The 25,194-nt window shown below is 25.4% G+C and overlaps 3 protein-coding genes and 3 long non-coding RNA genes across 8 annotated transcripts; 3 read left to right on the forward strand and 3 right to left on the reverse strand.

Moving 5' to 3' along the window:
- The first annotated feature begins 251 nt into the window (after positions 1-251).
- LOC100870124 (protein ST7 homolog) lies at positions 252-2,781 on the forward strand. 2 transcript variants are annotated; one of them, XM_086911607.1, is made up of 3 exons: positions 260-417; positions 500-984; positions 1,052-2,781. In XM_086911607.1, the coding sequence occupies exons 2-3, from the start codon at positions 561-563 to the stop codon at positions 2,173-2,175; spliced, it is 1,548 nt and encodes a 515-aa protein (XP_086767733.1). In that variant the 5' UTR covers positions 260-417; positions 500-560; the 3' UTR covers positions 2,176-2,781. The 2 variants fall into 2 exon arrangements, with proteins under 2 accessions (XP_003698358.1, XP_086767733.1); XM_003698310.4 differs by having other exon boundaries at positions 252-984.
- Positions 2,782-2,872: 91 nt separating this feature from the next.
- On the reverse strand, positions 2,873-11,254 carry fwd (phosphatidylinositol 4-kinase beta fwd). The gene is made up of 12 exons (XM_012493265.3): positions 10,702-11,254; positions 8,956-9,199; positions 7,564-8,492; positions 7,208-7,325; positions 6,986-7,120; positions 6,734-6,897; positions 6,485-6,615; positions 6,162-6,392; positions 5,762-6,076; positions 5,308-5,684; positions 4,754-5,226; positions 2,873-4,648 (listed from the first exon to the last, which is right to left on the reverse strand). The coding sequence occupies exons 2-12, from the start codon at positions 9,135-9,137 to the stop codon at positions 4,461-4,463; spliced, it is 3,243 nt and encodes a 1,080-aa protein (XP_012348719.2). The 5' UTR covers positions 9,138-9,199; positions 10,702-11,254; the 3' UTR covers positions 2,873-4,460.
- Positions 9,625-10,696, forward strand: LOC116415237 (uncharacterized). The gene is made up of 2 exons (XR_015293168.1): positions 9,625-10,076; positions 10,341-10,696. It is a non-coding gene; the product is annotated as an uncharacterized LOC116415237 (long non-coding RNA).
- Positions 11,255-11,992: 738 nt separating the features above from the next.
- LOC105736827 (uncharacterized) lies at positions 11,993-15,293 on the forward strand. The gene is made up of 5 exons (XR_015293169.1): positions 11,993-12,197; positions 13,249-13,351; positions 13,435-13,537; positions 13,624-13,798; positions 15,080-15,293. It is a non-coding gene; the product is annotated as an uncharacterized LOC105736827 (long non-coding RNA).
- LOC147657057 (uncharacterized) lies at positions 13,984-15,045 on the reverse strand. The gene is made up of 2 exons (XR_015293170.1): positions 14,705-15,045; positions 13,984-14,614 (listed from the first exon to the last, which is right to left on the reverse strand). It is a non-coding gene; the product is annotated as an uncharacterized LOC147657057 (long non-coding RNA).
- Positions 15,294-21,101: 5,808 nt separating the features above from the next.
- LOC100869448 (ATP-dependent RNA helicase DDX54) lies at positions 21,102-25,035 on the reverse strand. 2 transcript variants are annotated; one of them, XM_003698305.4, is made up of 11 exons: positions 24,841-25,035; positions 24,348-24,724; positions 23,955-24,270; positions 23,654-23,864; positions 22,672-22,898; positions 22,404-22,595; positions 22,184-22,319; positions 21,898-22,087; positions 21,692-21,830; positions 21,461-21,611; positions 21,102-21,368 (listed from the first exon to the last, which is right to left on the reverse strand). In XM_003698305.4, the coding sequence occupies exons 1-11, from the start codon at positions 25,033-25,035 to the stop codon at positions 21,184-21,186; spliced, it is 2,319 nt and encodes a 772-aa protein (XP_003698353.1). In that variant the 3' UTR covers positions 21,102-21,183. The 2 variants fall into 2 exon arrangements, with proteins under 2 accessions (XP_003698353.1, XP_086767741.1); XM_086911615.1 differs by having other exon boundaries at positions 21,898-22,099.
- Positions 25,036-25,194: the final 159 nt, after the last annotated feature.

Genomic DNA, 25,194 nt, shown 5'->3' on the forward strand with positions numbered 1-25,194 from the left:
TGTATATTGTATATATACATATATATATATATATATATATATGCATACAACTATATTTTTTAATGTTTATTTTAATAAACTACATTATTATTCAATAATTTATCAGGTAAAATAAAATAATTATAAGTTATTAGTTTAATAAAATATTGCTTATATTTATTCATTGCCAAGAAATATAAAATTTAAAGAATTTTTAGAAAGAATCGCAACATATAATAAGCGCTAGAAATCTCGAAGAATCTCGTTGCAATATAGGATTCTGTTTTCAGCAACTTCAGGCAAAATAAATGCTAACTACATTTAACGTTACGATGAAAACGCTTTTAAATTTAAAAAAAACATGTGTAAACGTTAAAATTATTTTCTTTTAATCTTATTATATAATTAAAATAAAATAAAGGAAGTAATATTTTCTGGGTAATATATGAATATAGTAAAAAAAATGTAGTAAAAAAGTTAACGGTGATGCAATGTTTATTAATTAAAATTGTTCATACAGCAGTATTATAATAGTGCAATAGGAACAATCCAAAAATAATACATTTGGTGTTATATTATAAATGGCCCTATTATTTACAAGCATGTGGGATTCAACAATGTTTTTGAGCACCTTAACCCCAAAATTTTATGTTGCACTCACTGGAACGTCATCCTTAATTTCTGGATTGATTCTGATTTTTGAATGGTGGTATTTTAGAAAATATGGTACATCTTTTATTGAACAAGTGTCTTTAAATCATATTTCACCATGGATTGGTGGAGGTGACAGTGGATCAGATGGAAATAATTCAAGTTTAAATGGTTCAAATTCAAATCAACAAAATGTTCCAGAATGTAAAGTTTGGCGGAATCCAATAAATTTATTTAGAGGGGCAGAATATCAAAGATTTTATTGGGCTACAAATAAAGAACCATTAACATATTATGATATGAACTTATCTGCTCAAGATCACCAAACATTTTTTACCTGTGAAGGTGACACAGGTAAATCTTATATAAGAAATATTAAGGAGTTTTGAAAAATTAAATATTAACAGTTTACTTTTAATAGGTAAAGCTGAATATGAAATTATGCAAACTGCATGGAGAGAACGTAATCCAGTAGTTCGAATAAAAGCTGCACACAGTGCTCTTGAACGTAATCCTGATTGTGCACCTGCATATATTTTACTTGCTGAAGAAGAAGCTACCACTATTGTAGAAGCAGAAAAAATTTTAAAACAAGCCTTAAAAGTAGCAGAAAATAATTATAGAAAATCTCAAAGTACTCAACATCAAGGAGCCATTGCAGAAGCAATACACAGAAGAGATACAAATGTATTAATATATGTTAAACGAAGATTAGCTATGTGTGCAAGAAAATTGGGGAAATTAAAAGAAGCAGTAAAAATGTTTAGAGATTTGACAAAGGAAGTTCCACCAATTATGAATGTGCTAAACATTCATGAAAATTTAATTGAAGCTTTATTAGAAATGCAAGCATATGCAGATGTTCAAGCAGTATTAGCAAAATATGATGATATTAGTTTACCAAAATCTGCAACTATTTGTTATACAGCTGCATTATTGAAAGCGCGAGTAGTTGCAGATAAATTTTCAACAGATATTGCTAGCAAAAGAGGTTTAACTACTCCAGAAATGATTGCAGTTGAAGCTATTCATAGGGCAGTTGAATTTAATCCTCATGTACCTAAATATTTATTAGAAATGAAACCATTAATTTTACCTCCAGAACATGTATTAAAAAGAGGAGATTCAGAAGCAATTGCATATGCATTTTTTCATCTTGCTCATTGGAAGCAAATGGAGGGTGCTCTTAATTTATTACATTGTACATGGGAAGGTACTTTTAGAATGTTGCCTTATCCTTTAGAACGAGGACATTTGTTTTATCCATATCCAACTTGCACAGAATGTGCAGATCGTGAATTGCTACCATCATTTCACGATGTTAGCGTTTACCCTAAAAAGGAGTTACCGTTTTTTATTTTGTTTACAGCGGGTTTATGCTCCTTTACAGCACTCTTAGCTCTCTTAACGCATCAATATCCTGATACTATGGGTGTAGTCGCACGATCGATGCTTGCCTGGTTTTCTCATCCATTTTATTACATTTTAGACAAATTAGAAGCAATTTTACCTTCTAATTTATTACAACAGCTTTCTAGAATATAAAACAGTCTAAGATCTCTGATCATTAGACTGCGAATGTTTATATAAACGTATATCTTTATAAGAAATAAATAGAATAATAGAATAACAAATAGAATAAACAAAAATTTGTTGTTTTATTAAAGGATTTAAAAATATAAATGAAATATCTATTTTACATTTTATATGCATATTTTTTGCATATTCAATGCACGTTCAACTGTATATCTATATATATATATATATATATGTATATATATATATACATATATATATACACATACTATATATATATACATATATACTATATATATACATATACTATACATTACTACTTCGTTATAATTTTAATTGTATCTCTCATCCTTATTTTGCACATATGTATATGTATATTTTGATATATTATACCAACATAAACATCCGCAGTCTAGTAATCTTAACTCATTGTGATATTTATGATACTTATGCTTTCATTGTCATACATCAATTAAGTACATTTGTACTTCCCGAATTTCTTATGACTGATATCTTTTAATATCTATATATTTATAGAATTAATTATTTAGTTAATGTTGATAGCTAAAAAGTGTGTAGTAATGTACAATTAATAAAAGTTTGAATATCTTTGAATCGATTTGTATTTCTCCGATCTTATTTTCATATATATTTAAAATTTTTTACTTAATCTAAAATATGTTTGGGTATATCAATCAACAATATATTTGATTAGATTTCATATTTATTTAATAATTGATATTATCAATAGCTCATAATTGATAGCGGAAAAATAAGGCAAATCAGAGATATCAATATTTTCAATTATATAAAAACTGTAGAATTTATTATCTATTCTATGAAATCAAGAAAAATTTTTGATATTTATAATTGCTTAGGAAATAACAGAAACTAAATACTTAACAAAAATTAGCGCAATGATATTACGCAAACAATATTCAAATGCAAAATATATTGAGCATTATGCAATATCAATTATTCTTAATCTCTGATCCGCCTTCTTATCGTGAGACGGTTATGACAGAAAAAAGAGTTAAGACACTTGGAAGTCAGAGAGCCCAAGTTTCATACATGGGCTGGCTCGCTATGACTTTGATTTTACTTCAAACATTCATTCTCAATTAATTTTAACTGATAAGTGATAAAATCTGTTACTTTATATATGTACAATATTTCTTTACTTTATAATTTACTTACTTAAACGAACATATGTAACGCAGAAATACTATTAAATAACTATCTTCACACAACTAAGTATTTCGCATTGTCACTATCAATGTATGTGTGTAATAAGAACATGTAAAAACTTTCAAATGTGATCCTTAAATTTCACTATGTAGTTATCCTTAACATATCATTACAATTAAATGTATTTATAGTAAGTAATAGTATTCTATAAAGTAGGAAATATTTTGAGTATTCATCTCCTGCTAATATCTGGGCTGTATACACACTTCTTTCATTCAAAGATTCATATGAATCTTATACACCATATTATTTCTTCATATCATTATGGTGGGATTACTTATTGCCGAAAATTAATTACGAAGGAAATTCGACAGAAATTCACGCAATGTATTTATGTACAAATTATAGATTGTCCTTTTTTTAATAGATCAGTTTTGTCAGTAGATCAACACACGTCACTTCACTGTGTTCAAATTTGATCGTTCCGCCATTTTCTACAAATAAGGCACCTTTAACAAATTACGCTGTTATAGGCTATAACGATCTAGCAGTCCAACATTCAGTCAACGTCACAAAATCTGCACCGACGATAGTTAACTTGTAAATGCCAATAAGGCATACATAGTCATTTTAGCATAAAATAAAATCAATTACACGTATTTAATATTACTTAATGTAACAATTAAAATTTCATAAATTATTCCCTGTTTCATTTATCATTTTTTACAAATAAGAGGCATAAAATTTTTATAAACAATTTTTCACAAATCATTCTTACTTATTAACAAATATGATATTTGTACAAGTTTTTATGAAAGATAATTGTTATAATATTTTAAGAAACTAAGGAATAATTCAAGAACAAATAAAATTAATCTACTGAAATCAGCTTATACTACTTGGAATAAATCTATTTTTTAGCATTTCCTATGTATCGATCATACTTGTACGTGATCAAATAATCAGATTCAAAGATAATTTGTGCATATGGAATGCTATAAAGTTTAGAAATTCTGGAAGAAGTACCATATTATATCAACTTAAGTTTTTTCACTTTCTTATAAAAATCATTATCTTCGCCATATAGATAGAAATTGATATTATTATTAAAGGGTGCCATTTGCGAAATATTGATACCGGTCATATAATTTAGTAGACCATGAATGAATACTAGCTTCAACTAAATCTTCCACATGTCGACGTAATTGATCTTCTGTTAATGTAAGATGGAATCTATTTTTCAACCCTTGAACTGTCGCTGCTCCACCACTACGGAAACATGGAAGTTGCGATCCTATAACATATAAATAATAATAACAATTTTTAAATAAATTTTCTAATGTTAATATAAAATTTTCATAATTTTCAAAATTTTCATAACAAATTAGGAAATTTTTACCTGATAACATTATTTCCACTAAATTGACGATTTTTTCCATATGTTTCCGTGCTGCGATTAATCCTTGAAGAATTAAAGTTTTGAATTCTTGAAATTGTTTAGATTGACTTCCACCCATTACCTCCACAAATTCTGGAGTTAATTTAAAGGGACTAGTCTCAAATCCTAAGTTTCTTGGCGAAGTTGAAAGAATAAATCCAAAATCTATGTGTATTAAATGACCATCACTATGAAGTAAAATATTTCCATTATGACGATCTTTAACTTGAATAAGATAACAAACAAGACAATAAGCCGCGCAACTTTGAATAAAGTTTCTTTGCGCAATAATAAATGCTTCTGACATAGATGGGCCAAATTCTCTTTCAAAATATTGATAAAGTGTTAATTGGCACTGTTTTTTTACTTGATGAAGTGATACAGTATTTAAAATTGGCTCTATTAACCCACTATCATTCGATAAGCATAAAATTCTATAAAATAATATTTCATATTTAATAAATCATATTTATAATAAAATATTAAAACATATATAATAATAAAATGTTTCATACTTATATGGGCGCACCCAGAGAGGTACATGTTCATCTTGCCATATTTTTTGCAACATTGAAAGTAATTGTGAAGCAAGAAGTTCTTGTCGAAGATCATCACCGCATTTTACAATAACAGCAAGAAGTCTCCAAGATGCCAAATGACCATACGGACTGGATGACCTTATACGACGTTGTTTTAGTTCCCATGGTTCCTTGAGAACAGCTGCTGATGGATCTTCTGGATCATGATTAAACGTTGCACTAGGTGCAGCAGCCATTTCACTTAACCGCCTCTTTATATCACCAGGTACAAATATTGGTTCTTTACTATCTGATGATTCTTGACTCAATTGAGATATTGTATCTCTATCTTTTGGCTTACGTAATTGTAAATACTGCATGGAAAAAAAATAATTAACAATTTATATTTTCAAACTAAAAAAGAAATAAAAGAAATCACATAAACAAATACCTGTTGTGTGATTTCATCATCCTCTTGACTCCAACAATCACTAGGATCATCATCGGGAAAATTAAATGCGACTTCTGTATTTCTAACCGAATATGGAGAAATATTTTTAATTGGAGTTTGTCTAATCGGCAGCATATTCTGTTGCGTTTCTGAAGCGGATATGTTTGATGAACCCATTACATTAGATTGTTCACCTCCAGTTAAATTTTCTTCAGATTTAGTATGCCTCAATGAACATCCCACTATTTTTGTCGGTACAGGTGACGTATAAATATCTTCTACTTCTAACACTTCAACATAAATTATGTATGGTGCCTACATATGTTAAGATATATTAATATATATTCACGAAAAGAAATTATTAGTTATAACAAATTATTAGATTTTTAATATTTTTCACCTTATCCTTGCTATTAAGGACAGCAGCGTATTGTGGTGGCACTCGTACGATATGATGTGGTATTGAACTGTGCAAAGGAAGCCACACCCTTGCAGGGAGATTCAAATTAAGAGTATTAAGTTCCGCTATTAATTGAACAGTTTTACTTTCCTTTGTTGGAATAGTTCCAAGTAATTTACCAATTGATATTAATGCTTGTATAAATTCAAGTTCTGGAGCAAGACGTGGCGCCTATAAATATGAAATTGTGTATAAATTAATATAAAATAATGAAATAAATAAGATAATGAAATTTATATATTTAAATAAAATTTTTAAATTACATTGCAAAAGCAATCGGTTTTTTGTCCTCGTAAATCATTTACCACACCTTGGCAGGAATAAAAACAGGTACAACCATTATCAAATGCTCGACCAGAGCTCAGGTCCCCAAGACTTACTTTATTTATTGTACCTTAAAATAAATTGTAATAAAATGATAATTATAATAATTAGTATATGTGCGAATACATATATATTTTTTTACTCTTATTATTTTATAATAAAATAACAAATCAATTTGCATAATTCACCGGAATGGCTACGACGTAAAGTTTGAAATAATCCACTGGCATCAGATTGAGATCTTTGGTGTGTCTTTTTATTAGGAGATGTAATGTTTTGCATCGGAGTTAATGATAGCGGTGCGGGAGTTTGTAATCCAGTTACTCGTTTTTTATTTTCATTTCCTTTTGGCCTAATGTTTTGTATAAAAAAAGAAATATAAAAATAATTTCTCCATAAATGTTTTTTCTCCAAGTTATATACATATGTATATTTTTTACCTGAGCTCATCTGAGAGAATAAGATTTTTTAATTTGGTCCCATGAGACTTTTTTTTTGATGGCAAATGAGCATCTGAACTATATGCATCTAATAGCCAGGCACATTTTAATGAAAAATCAGCTGACTGCCTACACCTAATGAATAAATAATTACAGTATTTTAATTATTTATAAAATTTCTTTTGTTTCAAATATTTTTATCTTTTACTATTATATACTTACCTATGAACAAGATATGGATAAAGAACTTCTGTAACATCATGAAGTTGTATATACATCACAACTAATTGTGGTAAATAGAAGTCCACATCATTATCTGGGAAACTAAACATCTTGTTTCCTAGAAAATTTTACATGCATTTTATAATGCATTTTTGAAATCACTTCCAAAATATTTTTTAATATTATTTTAATAATATTAATATAATTTAATATTATACATTTTATTCATGAAATATTTATAAAATAAAAGCAAATCCAACTCAATATTGATACTTCAAAATGATTAATAAATGCAAATCATATTTAAAATTATATTAAATATATAAAATATATGTAAAACTAATATAAATGCTTACCAAGATAGCTCTGAACACCAGGCTCTTTAGAATTAAAAAGATAAGAAATTGCCATAGACATATCAAAAATCTGGCTTTCAAATAATCTAAGCAAACATCCTTCAGATGGTTTTGGTTGTACCGTCTCTTGTCTTCTGCAAACAATACCAGTTTGCTTTTTTACAGCTGCCTCATTAGTTTCGGATTGCACTGCAGTTCCGCAACACAAAGTCATAGCCGCGCCGGCCAATTCACTTTGTTTATCATTCACTGGCAAGACTTCCATGGAATTTTGAAAATCTCGCGTACCAACTGTCACACCCATATCGGTGCATCGTTGTTCGTCCTGCGTGTACTCATGGCTCTCGAATTCGTTGACTGTACAGATGTTATTAGAACACGTTTCTTGCGAATCGTGATTACCACTGATTGTGTTTCCGTGTTTATGTGGCTCACTATTATTACAATCACCACCCTTTTTCGACGAAGGTTCACTCAAGTGCACCAGTTCCACAGGTGATACTTGCACCGACACCGTCACTGAATCCAGAGCACTAGTTTCTTCGCCATCCACTGTATCCACGCTATCCATGTCACCTGGTTGGGATAACGAGGAGTCGAGGCTTTCACGGCTATGCAGATGATCAACGCTCGATTCTCTAGTGGCAACGTTTGTTGCGTCGCTAGAACCACTATCGGAACCGCAAAGTATACCCGAGTCGTCGGACCCGAGACTGGCAAGATCTTCGCGTTCCCGGCTGCGCGCTTTGCACGCCGGTACTACGACCACTTTAGTTACCGGAGCAGGTGTCGTCTCGCATTCTGGACTTGGTGTCACATCCACTTCCGGAATACGTTGAAGCGCGGAATCAAGACTTCGATTTCTGTGATGGTGCGTCAGCGTGGTCGCGCTTGCCTGTGGGACTGGCGGTAACAAAATACCCATTGATCTGTAAACACGCAATACCAAGAAATAAATTTTGAATGACTATCAGCCGATCTAATTTTATAACTTAAACCGATTAAAATTTATAGCGATATAAATTGCTTTTCCATTCGTCACATCATAACACAAAATAGAATATATAAGATGATATAAAAATAATTCAAATGCAAAATTTAACGTTAATGTGAAAAAATTTTTTAAAATAAATTATTTACTTATATAATTAATTTCTATTTTAATTAATATTTATCTAATTAATATTATATATCACAATTCTATTTTTTTTAAGAAATTAATAATTCGAAATTTAGATTTGTTTTATTTTTTATTTTCTTATACATTTCAAATATTTTTATAGATAATTCGAGAATGAACTATGTTGTAGATAACCAGAATCTAAAAAATCATGTTATCACTAACTATAAATATTCTCCGGAAGTATTTACACGATAGCTTCATTTACATACCTAAAATCCAAACTGTGATTTCGTTGATGCGTGGTCAGCCTATTACGGCTGTTAATCGGTGGATTTGAACGTCCGTGTACGAGAGGAACATTACAGTTGGCTAATTTATGTCTTTTGATGTGTACCACGCTTTCCTGGCGTGTTGATCCACCACTAGGTGTTACAGCCACTACTTCACTCATATTAAAATTGAACGAGCATCAGCTCGGCTAACAGTCATCTGCTGCTCATGTTGATCATCCACCTACGACAAAAGAACGATATGATCCAATTGTTCAAGATTATTGAAAAAAAAACATATATATTAGTAAATATTATATTAAAACTAACTTACGCATGATTTAAATAAAGCATAAATTTTTTTTGCTTTGCAAATAAATCATGTTCAAAAATTACATATTATTTTTTAGTTGCATTATTTAATGATAATAAATCAAAATCATGTTAATATGCAAAATAAAATTCTCATATAGAAGTATGATTATTAAGATTTTAAAATTGAATGTATTTTATAATATCCATCAGTATCATCCGAATTATGATAAAGAAATTTGTATCTTAGAGCTTTAAACAGATAAATAATGAATAATGTATTATCATATACATAAATACTTATATACATATACATAATAACGAAAGAATTTATTGTATATAAAATAAACAAATAACAAAAGAAGAAATAAATAAAAATAAAAGAGCATAAATGTTTGCATAAAATATCAATCGTACCAATTTATAATTATCTTACGATTGTATTCTATGTTCAATTATCTGTTTAATCATAAAAATGATGAAATTGTATAACTCAAGTATATATATATAAAACGTATTTATCTTGATATTTAAAAAATCGCGACTTATTTGTTATCTTAGCTATAAATCAAAATTTAAAAGTTTAAATGAAATTTATTCAAATCATACGTATAAATTATCGAAACAGTCTAATTGTAGCTTATGATGAAATTCGAATGATAAATATATGTTTTCAATGATTTCATAATAAAAAAATAAATTTGAAATTTCTTAAAAAAAAAGAAAAAGAAGAATCATCTTTTAGAAATGCACAACAATGATTAACCACGCAAGGCGGCACCGTGACAGGAGCGTGAAACTCGTGCTAGGTACGAGAAAGTCGAATACCAGTTGGAACAAAGCGTATGTCAGAATTTTGTTTTCTACTCTACGACATACGGTTTTTTCGTATATATATTTCTATCAATTTTTCTATTATATTTTCTTTTTTCTTTGGTTTTGAAGAAACGAAAATATTTTTTTAATAAAAAAAGAAATGAAAAAAGGATAAATTTAAAAATCACTTTCTATGCGAGAATAATTTTGCATTATCATAATTGAAATCATATAAAACCGTGTTCCTTTCCCGCAAGATTAATCGACAGAGCAACGGAGTGAAATCCCTGGGAGAGAAATAATTCAATAAGCAGGAAAATGGAACGAAGTCTAAGTTGTGGTATGCCGGCTTTTTACTCTCCCTCTTTTACTCAGGGACTCGTCCTTCCGCTTCATATTCACACGCTGGCCAACGCAGTAACGCAGCGATGGGTGTGCCAGAAGTATAAAAACTAAACATTATTTGTTCATTGACAGTCAATGAATCCACACCCCATAGATATTATATCTTTTTCTTATTTATATTTTTATCCGATCCAATCAATCAAATATAGTAAATCTTCTTTATATTGAAAGTATTGAAACGAAAAATAAATAGAGAATGTCAATATAACTTACTTTGTACTTAAATTCGGAATTCTGTTGCAATTGAGCCTGCACCATGCGTGGACGTCTTCAATTTTGTCTGTATAGCACGTATACGAGTACGATTGAACAGTATACGGTACAAGAAGCTAGTAGAGAAAAAGATAGAAAAGAAGGAGAGAGAGAGAGAGAGAGAGAGAGAGAGAGAGAGAGAGAGAGATGATGATGATGATGCAGCGAACCCCGCGAGTACACAAAATACCACTAGGTGCGAAAAAGACAACAAGATATCCTTTCCAATGGCAGACTCAGACTGTCACGCACCGCCTTATCGTCATTCGTTTTCAGCCGATTTTGCACAATGCCTGGCTACGCCCTATACGTTCAAGCACAGAATTACACTTCATCACTTTCGTTCTTATTCCACCGAATTATAACGAGCATAGAGATAAAAATGTACGCGGTTTTTTCGATTCGAAATTGTAACTAAAAACATGCACGAACCGAATCTCCGTGCCAACGCAAAAGGCGACCTCGCCAAGCTCGACTAATTTTCGCACGACGCACTGAATACTACTCTGCACACTGTTGCCAATGGAAGAAACACAAAGTTCGAACAGCTATTAAACAGTAACGTCTTATGTTATAAAAGAACCACGTACTTAATAAGAAATGTAAGAAAATTTGATTATAACTATTCAAAATTTAATTTGATCTAAAATTATTATATTTTAACTGAACTTAATGATTTTAATATTACTAATTTTTTATCAAAAATTTTATTAGGTAAAAATTAATTTATAAAAGTTTTTATAAAAAATAAAATAAAAATTTTTTCAGATATGAATCAGTTATAAATATTTCAAATTATAAAGACTAAAATCGTAATCGTTTTAAGTTTTGCATAAGTATAAATTAAAATAATCAAAAAGTTTTAAAGTTCTGGAACTATTCATCTCTGAACGCATGTCATATACATATGCAAGTATATAATATATAATAATGAATATATATACTATATATATAGTATATAAAATATATATATAAATATGTATATTTTGATATTGCAGTCAGATTGATCATATCAATATGTTTTTATTTACATCACATACTTGTAATTATGATAATTATATAATATAAGTTATAAAAGAAGTGTAAAAAGAAATTAATAATCAAATGCAAATTGGTATGGCAACAACATATTTAAAATTATTTTGCATCTTTATCAAAAACTATATACAATTATTCATCTTCTAATAATTCGAAATAAATTTTATTAATATATAATAAATTAATATTAATTGTATTTCACATAGGATTTAATGAATAACTAGATTTAAGTTGGCAATGGTTACTTGACAGCTAGAATCTAGGAAAAGTCGTACAACCATAAGTGCAGCTTCCGGCATTGGAATCATTAAGAATTTATGCTCGAGATGTATCTACATGTTACATATGTAAACAAATATTAAATCTTTTGTTTGAATTACTTAGATTGTTCTTTTCATTTTACGCGAGCAATAACTAAGGTATGAAAATTAAATATGTGTATATATATATATATATATATAGGCAATAATTATTTAATTATTATCATTTGTTCATTAACTTTTGTTCATAGAATATGTTCATGTTAAACGCAAATAATATCATGATACAATATATATAATTATATACAATATATCATGATTATTAAATATTACAAAGTAAATATTTGATAATTTCATAATAAAAATTTCTATATATTTATTTTAAATAAAATAATTATTTTCTTACGAAAATTTTTTTAACAAAAAATCAACTATCTAATTTTCAATTTTAAAACATTATAAACTTATTCATATAATCATAAACTGCATAAATGATATAAATTTATTACAAGTGTAAAATATTTATAATATTTATAACAATCTTTGCAATGAAGCGAATATCTGTGAATCTTTAGAGTAAAAGTGAATAGTTAATGCTTCCTGTAATTTTATACGCTTTCTAATCGTACATAAAAGTGAAGAGAATACATAGACCTATCATCGATTGTTTGTCAATCATCAAATTGCATTATTCCATATATGTATGATGATTTCACTTTTCACCAAATATCATTCATCCAATTTTCCATTATTTATTATTTATAATTTATAATTAAATAATAAACCATATTTATTTTTATTAGATATATAAATAGCAACATAGATATTTTTTTTGTTTTAACATAAAGAAATAAATTTCTACATTATAACATTTGTACTTTATATGTACTTTAAATACGTAATATTTAAATATAAAATAAATATGAAACTATTACAAAAAAAGAACGAAATTCATGATTCTTATGATATGTTCAAAAAAGAAGAATATTCTACGAAAAACGAAAATTATTAATTATTGTTAGTATTGACAATAATCTTGTATGAAATATTGGTATTGAGCCCACAAACATTGCAAGAAAATTTTATCGTGTAATTATTTTTACAAATATTTCTTTAATTTTTTCGCATTATTATCATTCACAATTTGAATCTTAATTACAAAATCTAAAATCTATTTAAAACAATAACGAACGTCTATTCCACAAAACAGTCAATCAAATAAACAAGAAAGTAGTTAAGCGTGCTACTGAAGCTCGGTACATTTGCACCTGCGGGTCTTCCTTGAAGAATTAGTCACTAGAAGCGGAACAATCGTTAAGTAACACGAAAGGACGTTTTGTGCGATCTCCTAATGTAAACAAAATAGCCACGCTAACTATTATGTTTTTCATTCTAGTACGTTCTTCAGATTTGCCATGTTAATTCTTGACTTATACGATGTATTAACAATCAAGAAAATTGTAAAAAATAATATGTTTAAAAAAAATAAGATAATTTTGGTAATTATAACTTTAAAAAATCATTCAAATCATTTTTGTTATTTCTTCGATTAGATTGGATGAAACGTTTCTTGATCAAATTCCAGTGCATTTATGCTTGTATATTGTGCTAGAAACTGTTGGGAATAGGATATTCAGATGGTAACTCTGTCCATGTTACAAAACAGAGATCAACAGAGAACTTCTCTTGCTCTAGCATCTCACGATGTCGACGACATACATCCGACCAGTGTATAACGTATAGTGACCATACGGCATACGGTACGTACCCACACCCAATGATGATACATAATCACCTTTCAACAGCGGTGCTCATAATCTTAGATTATTACATTTATCAATATCGCGCAAATTTTTATGCATATTGTTTAAACTTTTTTCAAATATAGAAAATGTTATATATATACATAAAAGACAAACAAACAAATTTGTAAAACATAAAAAGATTTACGATTTCTTGATTGAATAATTTTATTAGTAATAAAATCTTAATAACAATATTATAAGTATTATACATATATTCTTAATTTTTTATATTTAAGTTTGAAATTATTTCTAAAAATTTTCATTAATGAAATATTAAATTTCAGATAATAATGATTTTAATTTTTATTACATTTTTATTAAATAAGTTTGAAAACATAAATAATGAAAGTTACAATTCACGAAAACGATCAATCTATATATGAAAACATTTTTGTTTCTGAATATATTTCACAAACATTCAGTTATCTGGAGAAACTGAATTCCAAGTATAACACAAGAAATGAAAAGAATCATATGTCGTGATGGCTCGCTGAACTTGTATATCGCGTCATGTCACTGAAACCTTGACCTTCTACTACAGTACCAATTAAATTCAAAAATTTTCTTATTCCAAAGATTTCTATCGAACTATTTGAATGAATTTTGAAACATTTTAAGAAACATTTTCATTTCATAAATTTTATATATATGCATATTTAGACACTATATTATATAATTTTGCAAATCAGATATGATTTTTCCTTAATTCGTTTATAGATAATTATAATATTTTCAGGAAACTCAATAATTTCTTTACCATTATTTTTTTACCTAATTGCAAATTATAAGTGATTCATCGTTTTTTCCATTTTCTATTAACGTCGATTATATATCGATTATATTAGCATTTTTCGTACTTACATGTACCGCAAACCTTGACGCATGTTTTATTCTTAGTTCTTATCATGAGCTATGTGTATTCTTTCGTATGTTACGATTAACTATAAAATCTATATGTGAATGACTTGCAAATGTATCATTCTTCCTATTCGCAGATATATCATTGACGCATTTAATTCGATATTTTGCATAAAGCTACAAATAATGATTTTCTTCTCTTATAAGTAACTATAATTATAATTAACTTGCTCAAAATTCTAAAAAATCCAATATTATATATACATTTTTCTGGATATTATAAATGATTTGTCAAAGTTGTCTTTATGTTGATAAGCGACATATATTTGATCCCATATTTCACTAAGATTTCTTCTCCTTGTTCTACTTTCAGTACAGATGCTTCATCATAATAGTTTCTATTTTCGGTTGGAGGGTTGGCTACACATAGGTGCAGATGTTCACTGCTGAGCTAAAAGCATTTTAGGGGGAGAAGGTCGAACTTGGTGCCATGTATTTTCAAGAGATTAATAGGCAAATAGATAAATTGAATCTAGTTTTCAATAAAAAACATGTTTAAAAATTATAAAATAAAGTCAGTTTATAAAAATAATGAAGTATAATTTATGAATTAGAATTGAAGAAAAAGATATTTGTTTTTATATATTTTATATATATTTAATATATATACTAAGAAAGTTTTTTCACTAGCAGTATTGTAAAACGAAGATACAAATCGAAATCTTAATGAAAATACAAAGGATACTATGAAGACATTGAACGAATAAATGAAATACAGTAGTAAGTAAGAAAAAAAAATGAATGAAATGTAGCGACATTGGCTAAGAACGGCCTTCAAAGTGTACTCGAATACTCTGCTAACGCAATAAAAGACTCGACTATAGACATGGTACACATGATAAGATTAAAGTATTATGATATTTTACACAAACACAATTGAGATGAAATTTTTCTTATACAATTTTAAATTACAATTATTATTTATCTATTTTTCATTTAAAGTTTTAATATAATTTAATAGATATAATTTTTATCAAATTTTATTTCAAAAATATAGGAATATATAAAGAATGTTTTATCATATACTTTAAAGATATCAAATTTTTAATACATAAAATAGATAATTTATTAAAAAAATATCAATATTTCTAAAAAACGAATAAATTACAAATAACGACAAGTTTATTTAACGAAATATATTTAAAAAAAAATTTATTATTTAATTCACATGAATTCCAGATTATTATATTCAAACAATCATACAAAAAAGAGATATCTCAGACTTCACTTTTAATAAATTATCTCATATATTATTTTATAGCCTTTGATCAGTATTTTCTAATATATTATGGGAAATCAAATAAAATTTCATAAATATGATATATATATAATAAAATTTCATAGATTGTTTTCACATCTTTTATTTTCAAATTTTATTTTCTAATACAAATATTATTTGATATGCAATTTTAATAAATTGAAACTGAAAATAAATACAATAAATTTTTCATATAATTTTTCTATTAAATCTTAAATTACATACCGATATATGTATTACAATTAATTATTGCAATGAATATATATAAACAGAATAATGAGCATAAAGTAACTAACACTACATATATTAATATCAGATTTCCAATTCATTTCCACAAACATCGTTTCTTATGAAATTAGGTATTGAGCTCATATTTTCAAATGTTTTTTTAAATTACCTTTATAATAAATGCAATAATTGTTAGAAATTAAAATCAAAACAAAATTAATCCAATTTTTGATTATTAAATTTAAATTTGATAATTTGAGGCTCTTGTTATATTACTGAGATAAATTTATGTAATTATTGACAAAAATATACAACATAATTTAAGAACGAATCTGATAAAGAAAATTGTGATACTTAAAAGGTTTAAAGTACTTAAATGTACGTCATAATAACAATTTATTTGAAATCATATATATTACATATATATTTTCTGAGATATTTTATGAAATAAATAATTATTTAGAAAATTTCCATACTTATTATAATTTTATATATTATAATTTTTATTATCATAAAAGATTTATAAAAAAATATTTAAAAAATTTAATTATCTACAATCAAATATCTATAATTTATATCAAAATATCGATTTTTATAAATATCATTACGCAACTATGTAATTTTCCATTCAGTCATTAATAATATTTGTTTGAATATTGTCTATCAAACACAAATTATCTATCAACACAATAAGCATTTAGAAATCCATATAATTAAGTTTTCATCGCATCTTTAATTATTCTGTATTTCATTTTACAATAATTTGTTGATTGTTAACAACAGGATATTTCAAAACAATTCGTTTAATCAACTAAGGAAGTGTTTAATGAATGGTATTCACGGCCTCATTCAGATCAGATTTTTTTTTTATTTATTTATTTTTTATTTCTCATTATTTTTTCTTTTTCCTTTTTAGGAATAAGAAGGAATAGAAAAACTAAAAATAATTCGTATAGATCTAACTTATATTCATAAATATATTGATTTGTATGGCCAAATAGTAACCGGTAGTATGCTTTTCCAGTTCTTTCATTTGTCCCTTTCTATATGTATACATCTCGTTGTCTCTTTTTGGCTTTTTATGTATCTAAGTACGTGCCTCGACCAATAATACAATGCACGTGCGTTCATTCATAGAACGCTAACGTAGTTTCATAGTACCGTGTACGGTTTAGTCATAATCAAGTAAGATGCGGACACCATGAGTGGCAGTCTATAGATGACACGTATGCATAGCATACGGTCATACTCATGATCGTATCATATTGTCAATTGTTTGACTGACATCCCATTTATTCTTATATGTATATATACGAGTAGAAGGCTTTAATATCTGTGAAGTAATTGATTCTATTTCACATTAAAATTTTTTTTATCAATACATAACATGCTTACATTAATTTTTTTTATATTTAGCAAAAATTTTTATTCTAGAATTTTATTAAACTAGAATATAGAAAATTAAGAATTGACAAAGATTCAGAACGTATCATTATTGAAATGAAAAAAATATTTGCGGATTGTGAAATACAATCTATATCACAAGGTTATTCTGAGGATACACACAAGAAATATATATTTAAAATCCATATGTACATACATATATATATTTAATTATGAATAATACATAATCGAATAAAATATTATAAAGATAATTTATAGATTTTTAGCAATATTTTTTATTATTAATATACATTTTTCGTGTTTCAGAAATTTCATTGTTTATCTATTAATTAAATATAAATTTAAGTATAAAGAAATAATTTTTTATTCTCGAGTACGAAACTGGAAGCAAATTGAAGCAACACTTATAGACAATATTTTTATTATATCGAAATGTAACAATAATTTTCCATAATTTCGTTGAATTTGTTATAAAAAATAGTTGGTCAATTTTACGTTAATTTTCTGGTATTAGAAATAGCCGAAATAATATTGAGAAAAATATGCACATTATATAAATATTTTAAAAATTCTGCAAAATTCTGAAAATTATCGTTTGAGAAAAAAATATTATAATAATAAAATTTATAATAAATTATAAATTATAAAATATAATTTAAAAAAAATAATATTACTTAACAATATTGAGTAATTTACTGCAATAAATTGCTTGATAAATTGTCTATCGCCTTTTAGCATCGTTTACAATAAATAACAAGGTAATATGATTACTTGTACATGATTTCATGAATTATATGATTCAAATAAATGGAATCACATAATGGAAATGCAAAAACATCAATTATGCTTAATTGAAATTCGAACATTCAATAGCATACAATAGTTTTTTTTATACAATTACATTATAGAAGTTTAAAATCAGAAATATTATGCAATAAGTATATTATATTGTAAATGAGAGTTGTTCACAAATAAAAATGCAACTAGTTTTCAAGTATTATTACAATTCTACATTGACGATCGATTTCTTGGATATGTATGTTGTGTATAAAAAGAACATATTTTTCCGCCACGGAATATTTATATTTAATTATTTCCTGAATATGAACCTTTCTATAAGCGAATGAGTTTCATTACTTATTAATATTAAGATGTTCTAACATGTCTAATGCTAAATTCTGACAATATAACGATGAATCATTGAAATTATCGAAAAAATAAATTAAGATATATGAAATGTATTTATTATCTATTTAGAGTAATATCTGAAGACCTTTGAACATAGTTGTCATCAGACAAAGAATACAAATTGCATTGCAAAATTATTTTTTATAACAATATGCGTAATGCCAAATATGACACTATTTCCACAAAATCATTGGCTGCATAAGTAAATATTACGAATTGAGTAATTATACGAATTGAATTGAATAGTAACTTTTATTTTTAATCATATGACGTAGATAAGAAATAGTCATAACAGTATGAATATTAAATGGTAGATCGTAGACGTAACCATCTGATTACGAATAGACTTATTTTCACAATTGGTATCATCGAAATTGTGGTCAAACAACCGCTGTGACCATTTTCTTCTGCACGAATTCTCGATTGAGAAGCAACTAACAAATTCATTCCTATTCATTTCTATAAAGATTTATTAGTTTTTGATGAAAAATCTTAATGTTTTGATAACAAATAAAGGAAATATTTTTCTATACTGAATTTTTAAAAAATTAAATTTTTAAAGATTTTCGATCATTAAATAAGAATCATAGAATTTTATTGAAATTTGTATTATATTTTTTATATTTTCTGTCATAACAATCATTTAATTGATATCATTATTTTATTCAATCTATATTTTTTTCACTTCAATTTAAATTAAATTATATAAAAGAAATTTTAAGAATTAATTTAGAATAAATTAATAAATATTTAGAGTAAATTCTTAAAGATTGTGCAAATGACTTACGACCTTACCTAGGTAAATACCTGAACTATCTTCATAATTTGTATCGATCAATATTTCAGTAAATAATTGTCAAAATAATCTTGTTTTCATGTATGTTTATATTTATATTCTTATAATTTTATCAATGATTAATAAATTTTAAAAAATAATATTACTTAGATAACAGTCAATATTATTAATAAAAATTATGCAATAAAACTGTTTCTAATATAAATAAAAATATTAATTGGTTTAATATGAAAAATAAATACAAATTGATTGACATAATACAAAAAATATGTATATATCCAATATTTTTTAAGCATACCGATTATAATTATTTTGAATGATATAACTTAAATGATCAATTTAAATTAAATTTGAATATATATATAATAATTAAAAATATATATAAATATATTTCTAAAAAATAATGAACGATGATCAACATTAATACATGATTTATAATGTTCTGATATTAATATTTTATATATTTCCTATTAAAACTATCAAACTAATTATCATTTTATGAATCTAACTCGAACTCATACAATATTATATTTGTTTTTTTTTTAACTTCAATTAATATTGCTAGTCGCGATTGGAAAATAATATATCAATTTATTATATAATACAATATATTAATTTATTAATATAAATAAATTTAAAGATAGAATATACTTTTCGTCATTTAGAACAAAACTATATATTTAATTCATATTATATGTATCATATTTAATACAATATTTAATCTCGATATATTATATATTTTGCAGTACTTGAAATTCAACATTTGTAAAACAATGCAAAAGCATCAATTACCAAACTTATATATATCATATATAATATATAATCAAACTTGTAATATAATTTATATAATCAAATTTATATCATAATTTAGTCACATCCATGATTAAATTAATTCATTTGCAATATAAAAAAATTGTCATTTTGTTTTTAAAATATAAAATGATTAATAATTTTTATCAAAATTTTATTTGATTTATTTTATTTGATCTTACAACAATTACAACAATTATAATTATATGAATAATAAAACTTTCATTTCAAAAATAATTATATTTTAGAGTTTTTATAAATTATTTAATATAAAATAAGATGATTTTATATATATATAAAAGTACCATTTTAAGATTTATTATTTTTTGCATAAAATAACATTCTTCTTAGTCTATATAATTTTCTGAGGCTTCCATCATTTCGCAGAAAACTACCTCCAATTCCAAGTAATAAGCTTCCGATGAAGAAACCAAGAATTATGAGAAAATTGACAATGATGCAATAGAAATCTTCTCAAATTATATAATATTTCATAATCATTTTATGATGAAAAGTTATTATAATATTATTTTTAATTTTGAATAACCTAATCTTTTTTTTTTCTGAAATTCGAAATCTTGTTAAAAAACAAATATTATTTTTATATTTTTTAAAATTAAATATAAATATAAAAAGAAAGAAAAATAGAAGAGATATACATGATAAAATATTTATTCTTTATATTGCAAAACATATTTTCAATATTTGGAACATATATATAAATATGATAAGTTGTTTTTAATGTTTCTTTCCATTATTTCTCTGACTTCTTTTATTTTTTCGACCGTTTCTTTTACGTCTTTGATCAAGCAATTTACGTGCTTTTAGAATTTGTTCTGGCCGTTTCAATTCATTATTTCTTTTAATTTTTTCTTTTATCTTTTGATTGTGTCGCGCCCAATGTGTATTAGCTATTGTTTTCACTAAAAAATTTATATTTATATTTATATATATATATATATATTTATAATGTATATGCTAATATATACTACTAACAAATGATATTTACACATACATTTCTGTATTTGTGAAGATTCTTCTTCACTGTTATCGTCATTTGTAACATCAACTTTGCTTTTTTCTTTCCAAGTTGAATAACGATTTGATTTATAACTAGCAGGTATCCAAACTCCAGATTCTGTTCGTATTTTACGAACATTTTGTTCCTAAAAAGAATGTTTCTTTCAAGTATTTTATTTATTATAAATTTATTAATAATTTTAAACGTAACATAATTTTAACGTACATTATTAATAGTAATTATTTTCTTTTTTTTACGATCCCATTTTTTAATTTGTGTTTGTAATCGTTGAGATTCTTCATTATCAGCAGTTAAGTCCATTTGTACTTTTTCTGCTTCTGCATTAAAAGAATTAACTGCTAAACTGTAAGAATATAATTAAATATAATATATATGCAATAAAAATATTTATTTAATTATTAAAAACTTACCCTTCTTCTGTATGTTTATCGGGAGCGTAATATGGAATGAAAAATTCTTCATCTCGTATTACTGATCGTTTTTTCTTTTTATATTTATACAAATCATCGAGATTTCTTTTCTTTGGAAGCACAATTGTATTAAATGCTGTTCTGATTTCATCAGTTGTACTTGATGGAAGATCCACTGTTCTTGATAAATCTATAATATATACTTTCAATTATTAGATTATAAATCTATATTAATAGAATATAGAAATTTATATTAAATAATTTATTTATTAAAATTTGTATTTACCTTCCGATTTTTTTTTAATTTTTAATTCATCTACTTTTCTACGAAAATTTATAATATTTTCTTTGTGTAATGTACGTTTTTTTTTCATAATTTGATAATCAATAGAGGATGTCTTTGTTCCAATTTCAAATATTGTCTGGAATATTTATATTTAAAAATTAAATATTATAACTATGTAATTATGATGTATAATTAATATAAATTTTATAAATATACATACTCCTTGTGGTCTGTAATTTACTATTTTTGATAATAAATTCATAGTATTTGAAGAAACATCAGAATATTCTGGTATAACTCCTGCTTCACTTATATGTAAGTCCTTTACTCTTTTAATACTTTCTGATGATGCTGCAGGTCGTGATCGAATATATTGTTTATATGCATTACTACAAACTTTTTCCATATTTTTCTACATATAAAATTTAACAAAATAGAAATATAAAATCATTGATATTTTTTTAAATAATTATATTGAAAATACATACAAGATCCGTGGAACAATTGTGCCAATTTATTAACTCTGCAAGTTCTTCTTCTATCATTGCTTGTGGCATTTTACCAATAATACCATCTGTATTTTGTATGGATCCAGAAGATGGTACAATATGTAATGAGCGTCCAAGAAAAAGATGTAAATCTAGCAAATAAGCATATTCATCTGGACTAACAATATTGTATGCAGTACCAGTACGACCTGCTCGCGCACAACGACCTACATAATTATTTTATTATATTATAATATATAATTATTATTATATATATTAATTATATTATATGAGATAAGATATGTAACTGGGATCAGTTCATTATTCTATAAATAATAATTTTAGTAAAAATGAATGAGAAACAATTTTATATAATTTAATATAAAAATAATTTTTTATATAATTATATAAAGAATATATGAAGATTAAGTTTATTTTTCTAAACAGAAATATATATTTTTTATTCTAATTGATAATCTATGCTGAAAATATACTAAGAAAAAATTTTAATTCATAAAAGAATATAAAAGAAATCATTAAAAGTTAAAAGATATTTTGATTTAATTTTTATAAAATTTTTTATAACAGAAATAAGAAATATGCAAATTTTTTTATTCATGCTTTTTTTTGATATAATAATAAGTTTTATAATTCAAATTAAAATATCTTTTTAATTATTAATTTTTTTATTATAAATTCAATGATTTTTTAACAAAGTAATGATATCAATTAATATATTAAAAAATATATAATTTCATTTAAAAATTTATAATCATTTATCAATCTTCATTTTTATGTCTTTCAATTGCATTCAGTTATAAAAAATTATTTTTTATGTCAAATTATATTTTGCTTGAAACTAATCAATTATCTCAAATGTTTCATTAAAGTCATTACTTACAAAATTACATCATTACTTACAAAATAATTGAAATATTTAATTATATGTCTATAAATTATCCAATTTAAAACATTTACTTACCTACTCTATGTACAAAAAGTTTTGATTTTGCAGGAAAATTAAAATTAATTACATTATCTAAATGTGGAATATCTAAACCTCGTGCTGCAACATCTGTTACTATTAAAACATGGACTTTATTAGTTTGAAATTTAGCTGCATTTATTTTTCGAGCTGATGCATCCAAATTTGAATAAATATATGTATTAGAAATTCCTGCTTTTTCTAATATCTATTAATGAAATATGATTATTATATACAAAATAGTATATTAATATTAAATTGCAATAATTAATATTAATTGCAAACTTCAATTTTATACCTGATGAATATATTCAACATGATGCATTGTAGCAGCAAATATTACTGTTTGAGTATTATTTTTAATAACATTTTTTAACAAACATAACAATATTGCCAATTTTTGTTCTGGTCGACATATTATAAATGAAAGTGTTAATTGTTCTGGTATTTTATTTTCTACATCTAAACGTAATAAAACGGGATCATTTAATCCAATCTTTGCAAAATCTACTAAAAGTTTAGGTAATGTTGCAGAAAATAATAATGTTTGTCTTGATTCTGGTAATCTATTTATAATTTCATTAATTTGTTCACCAAAACCCATTTCAAATAATCTGTATAATATAATTTATAAATTAATTTAATAAAAAAAAATTATAATTTAAAGAAAAAAATATATATAAATATTCACCTGTCAGCTTCATCAAAAACTACATACTCTATATTATTTAATTGTAAATCCATTTCTACACATATATGTAAAAATCTTCCTGGTGTTGCTATTAATATATCAGGATTTCCATGAATTGCACTAAATTGATTTTCCATATTATCACCACCCAAAATTAAAGTTGCTTTTAATCCTGTAAACCTGCCTAATTCTTTTATGAACTTCAATGTCTGTAATGCTAGTTCTCTAGTAGGTGATAAAATTAAAGCTCTTGCACCAGCTTTTGCTTGTCTTGTTTTAAGTTTTTCAAATAAAGGAATTAAAAAACAAGCAGTCTTTCCACTACCTGTTCTAGCCATGGCTACTATATCACGGCCTTCTAAAGCTAAAGGAATTGTCTATAAAAACATTACATATTTTTACATAATGTACAATATAATAAAATAAAAAATAATTAGATTATTACATACCAGTTATAAATATTATTCATTTATTTTGATTAAAATCAGTTTACCTTTCTTTGTATAGGTGTTGGTATTTTATATCCACGTTTCAATATTCCTTTTAATATAGGAAAACTAAGGGCCATAGATTGAAATCCTCCTGATTTTTTATATACTTTCTTCTTAATATTATTAATTTCATTTTCTTCATCATTATCACTTATTTCTTTTGGATCAGCAAATCCCACAATATTTGTATTTTTCATTTTCGAAATTTACAATTTGCGTTGATAATAATACACATGTAAATATTAACCTTAAAAATATAAAAGCACGTGATTTTTTACTTTTTTTATAACAAAAATAACTTAAAAGTGTAAATATTTTCAATTTAATAATTATTATAAAAACTTTTATTATATAAT

The sequence above is a fragment of the Apis florea genome, unplaced genomic scaffold, assembly GCF_048593485.1.
Source record: "Apis florea isolate Af1SG1 unplaced genomic scaffold, ASM4859348v1 contig_3326_pilon, whole genome shotgun sequence".
Taxonomy (NCBI): Eukaryota; Metazoa; Arthropoda; class Insecta; order Hymenoptera; family Apidae; genus Apis; species Apis florea.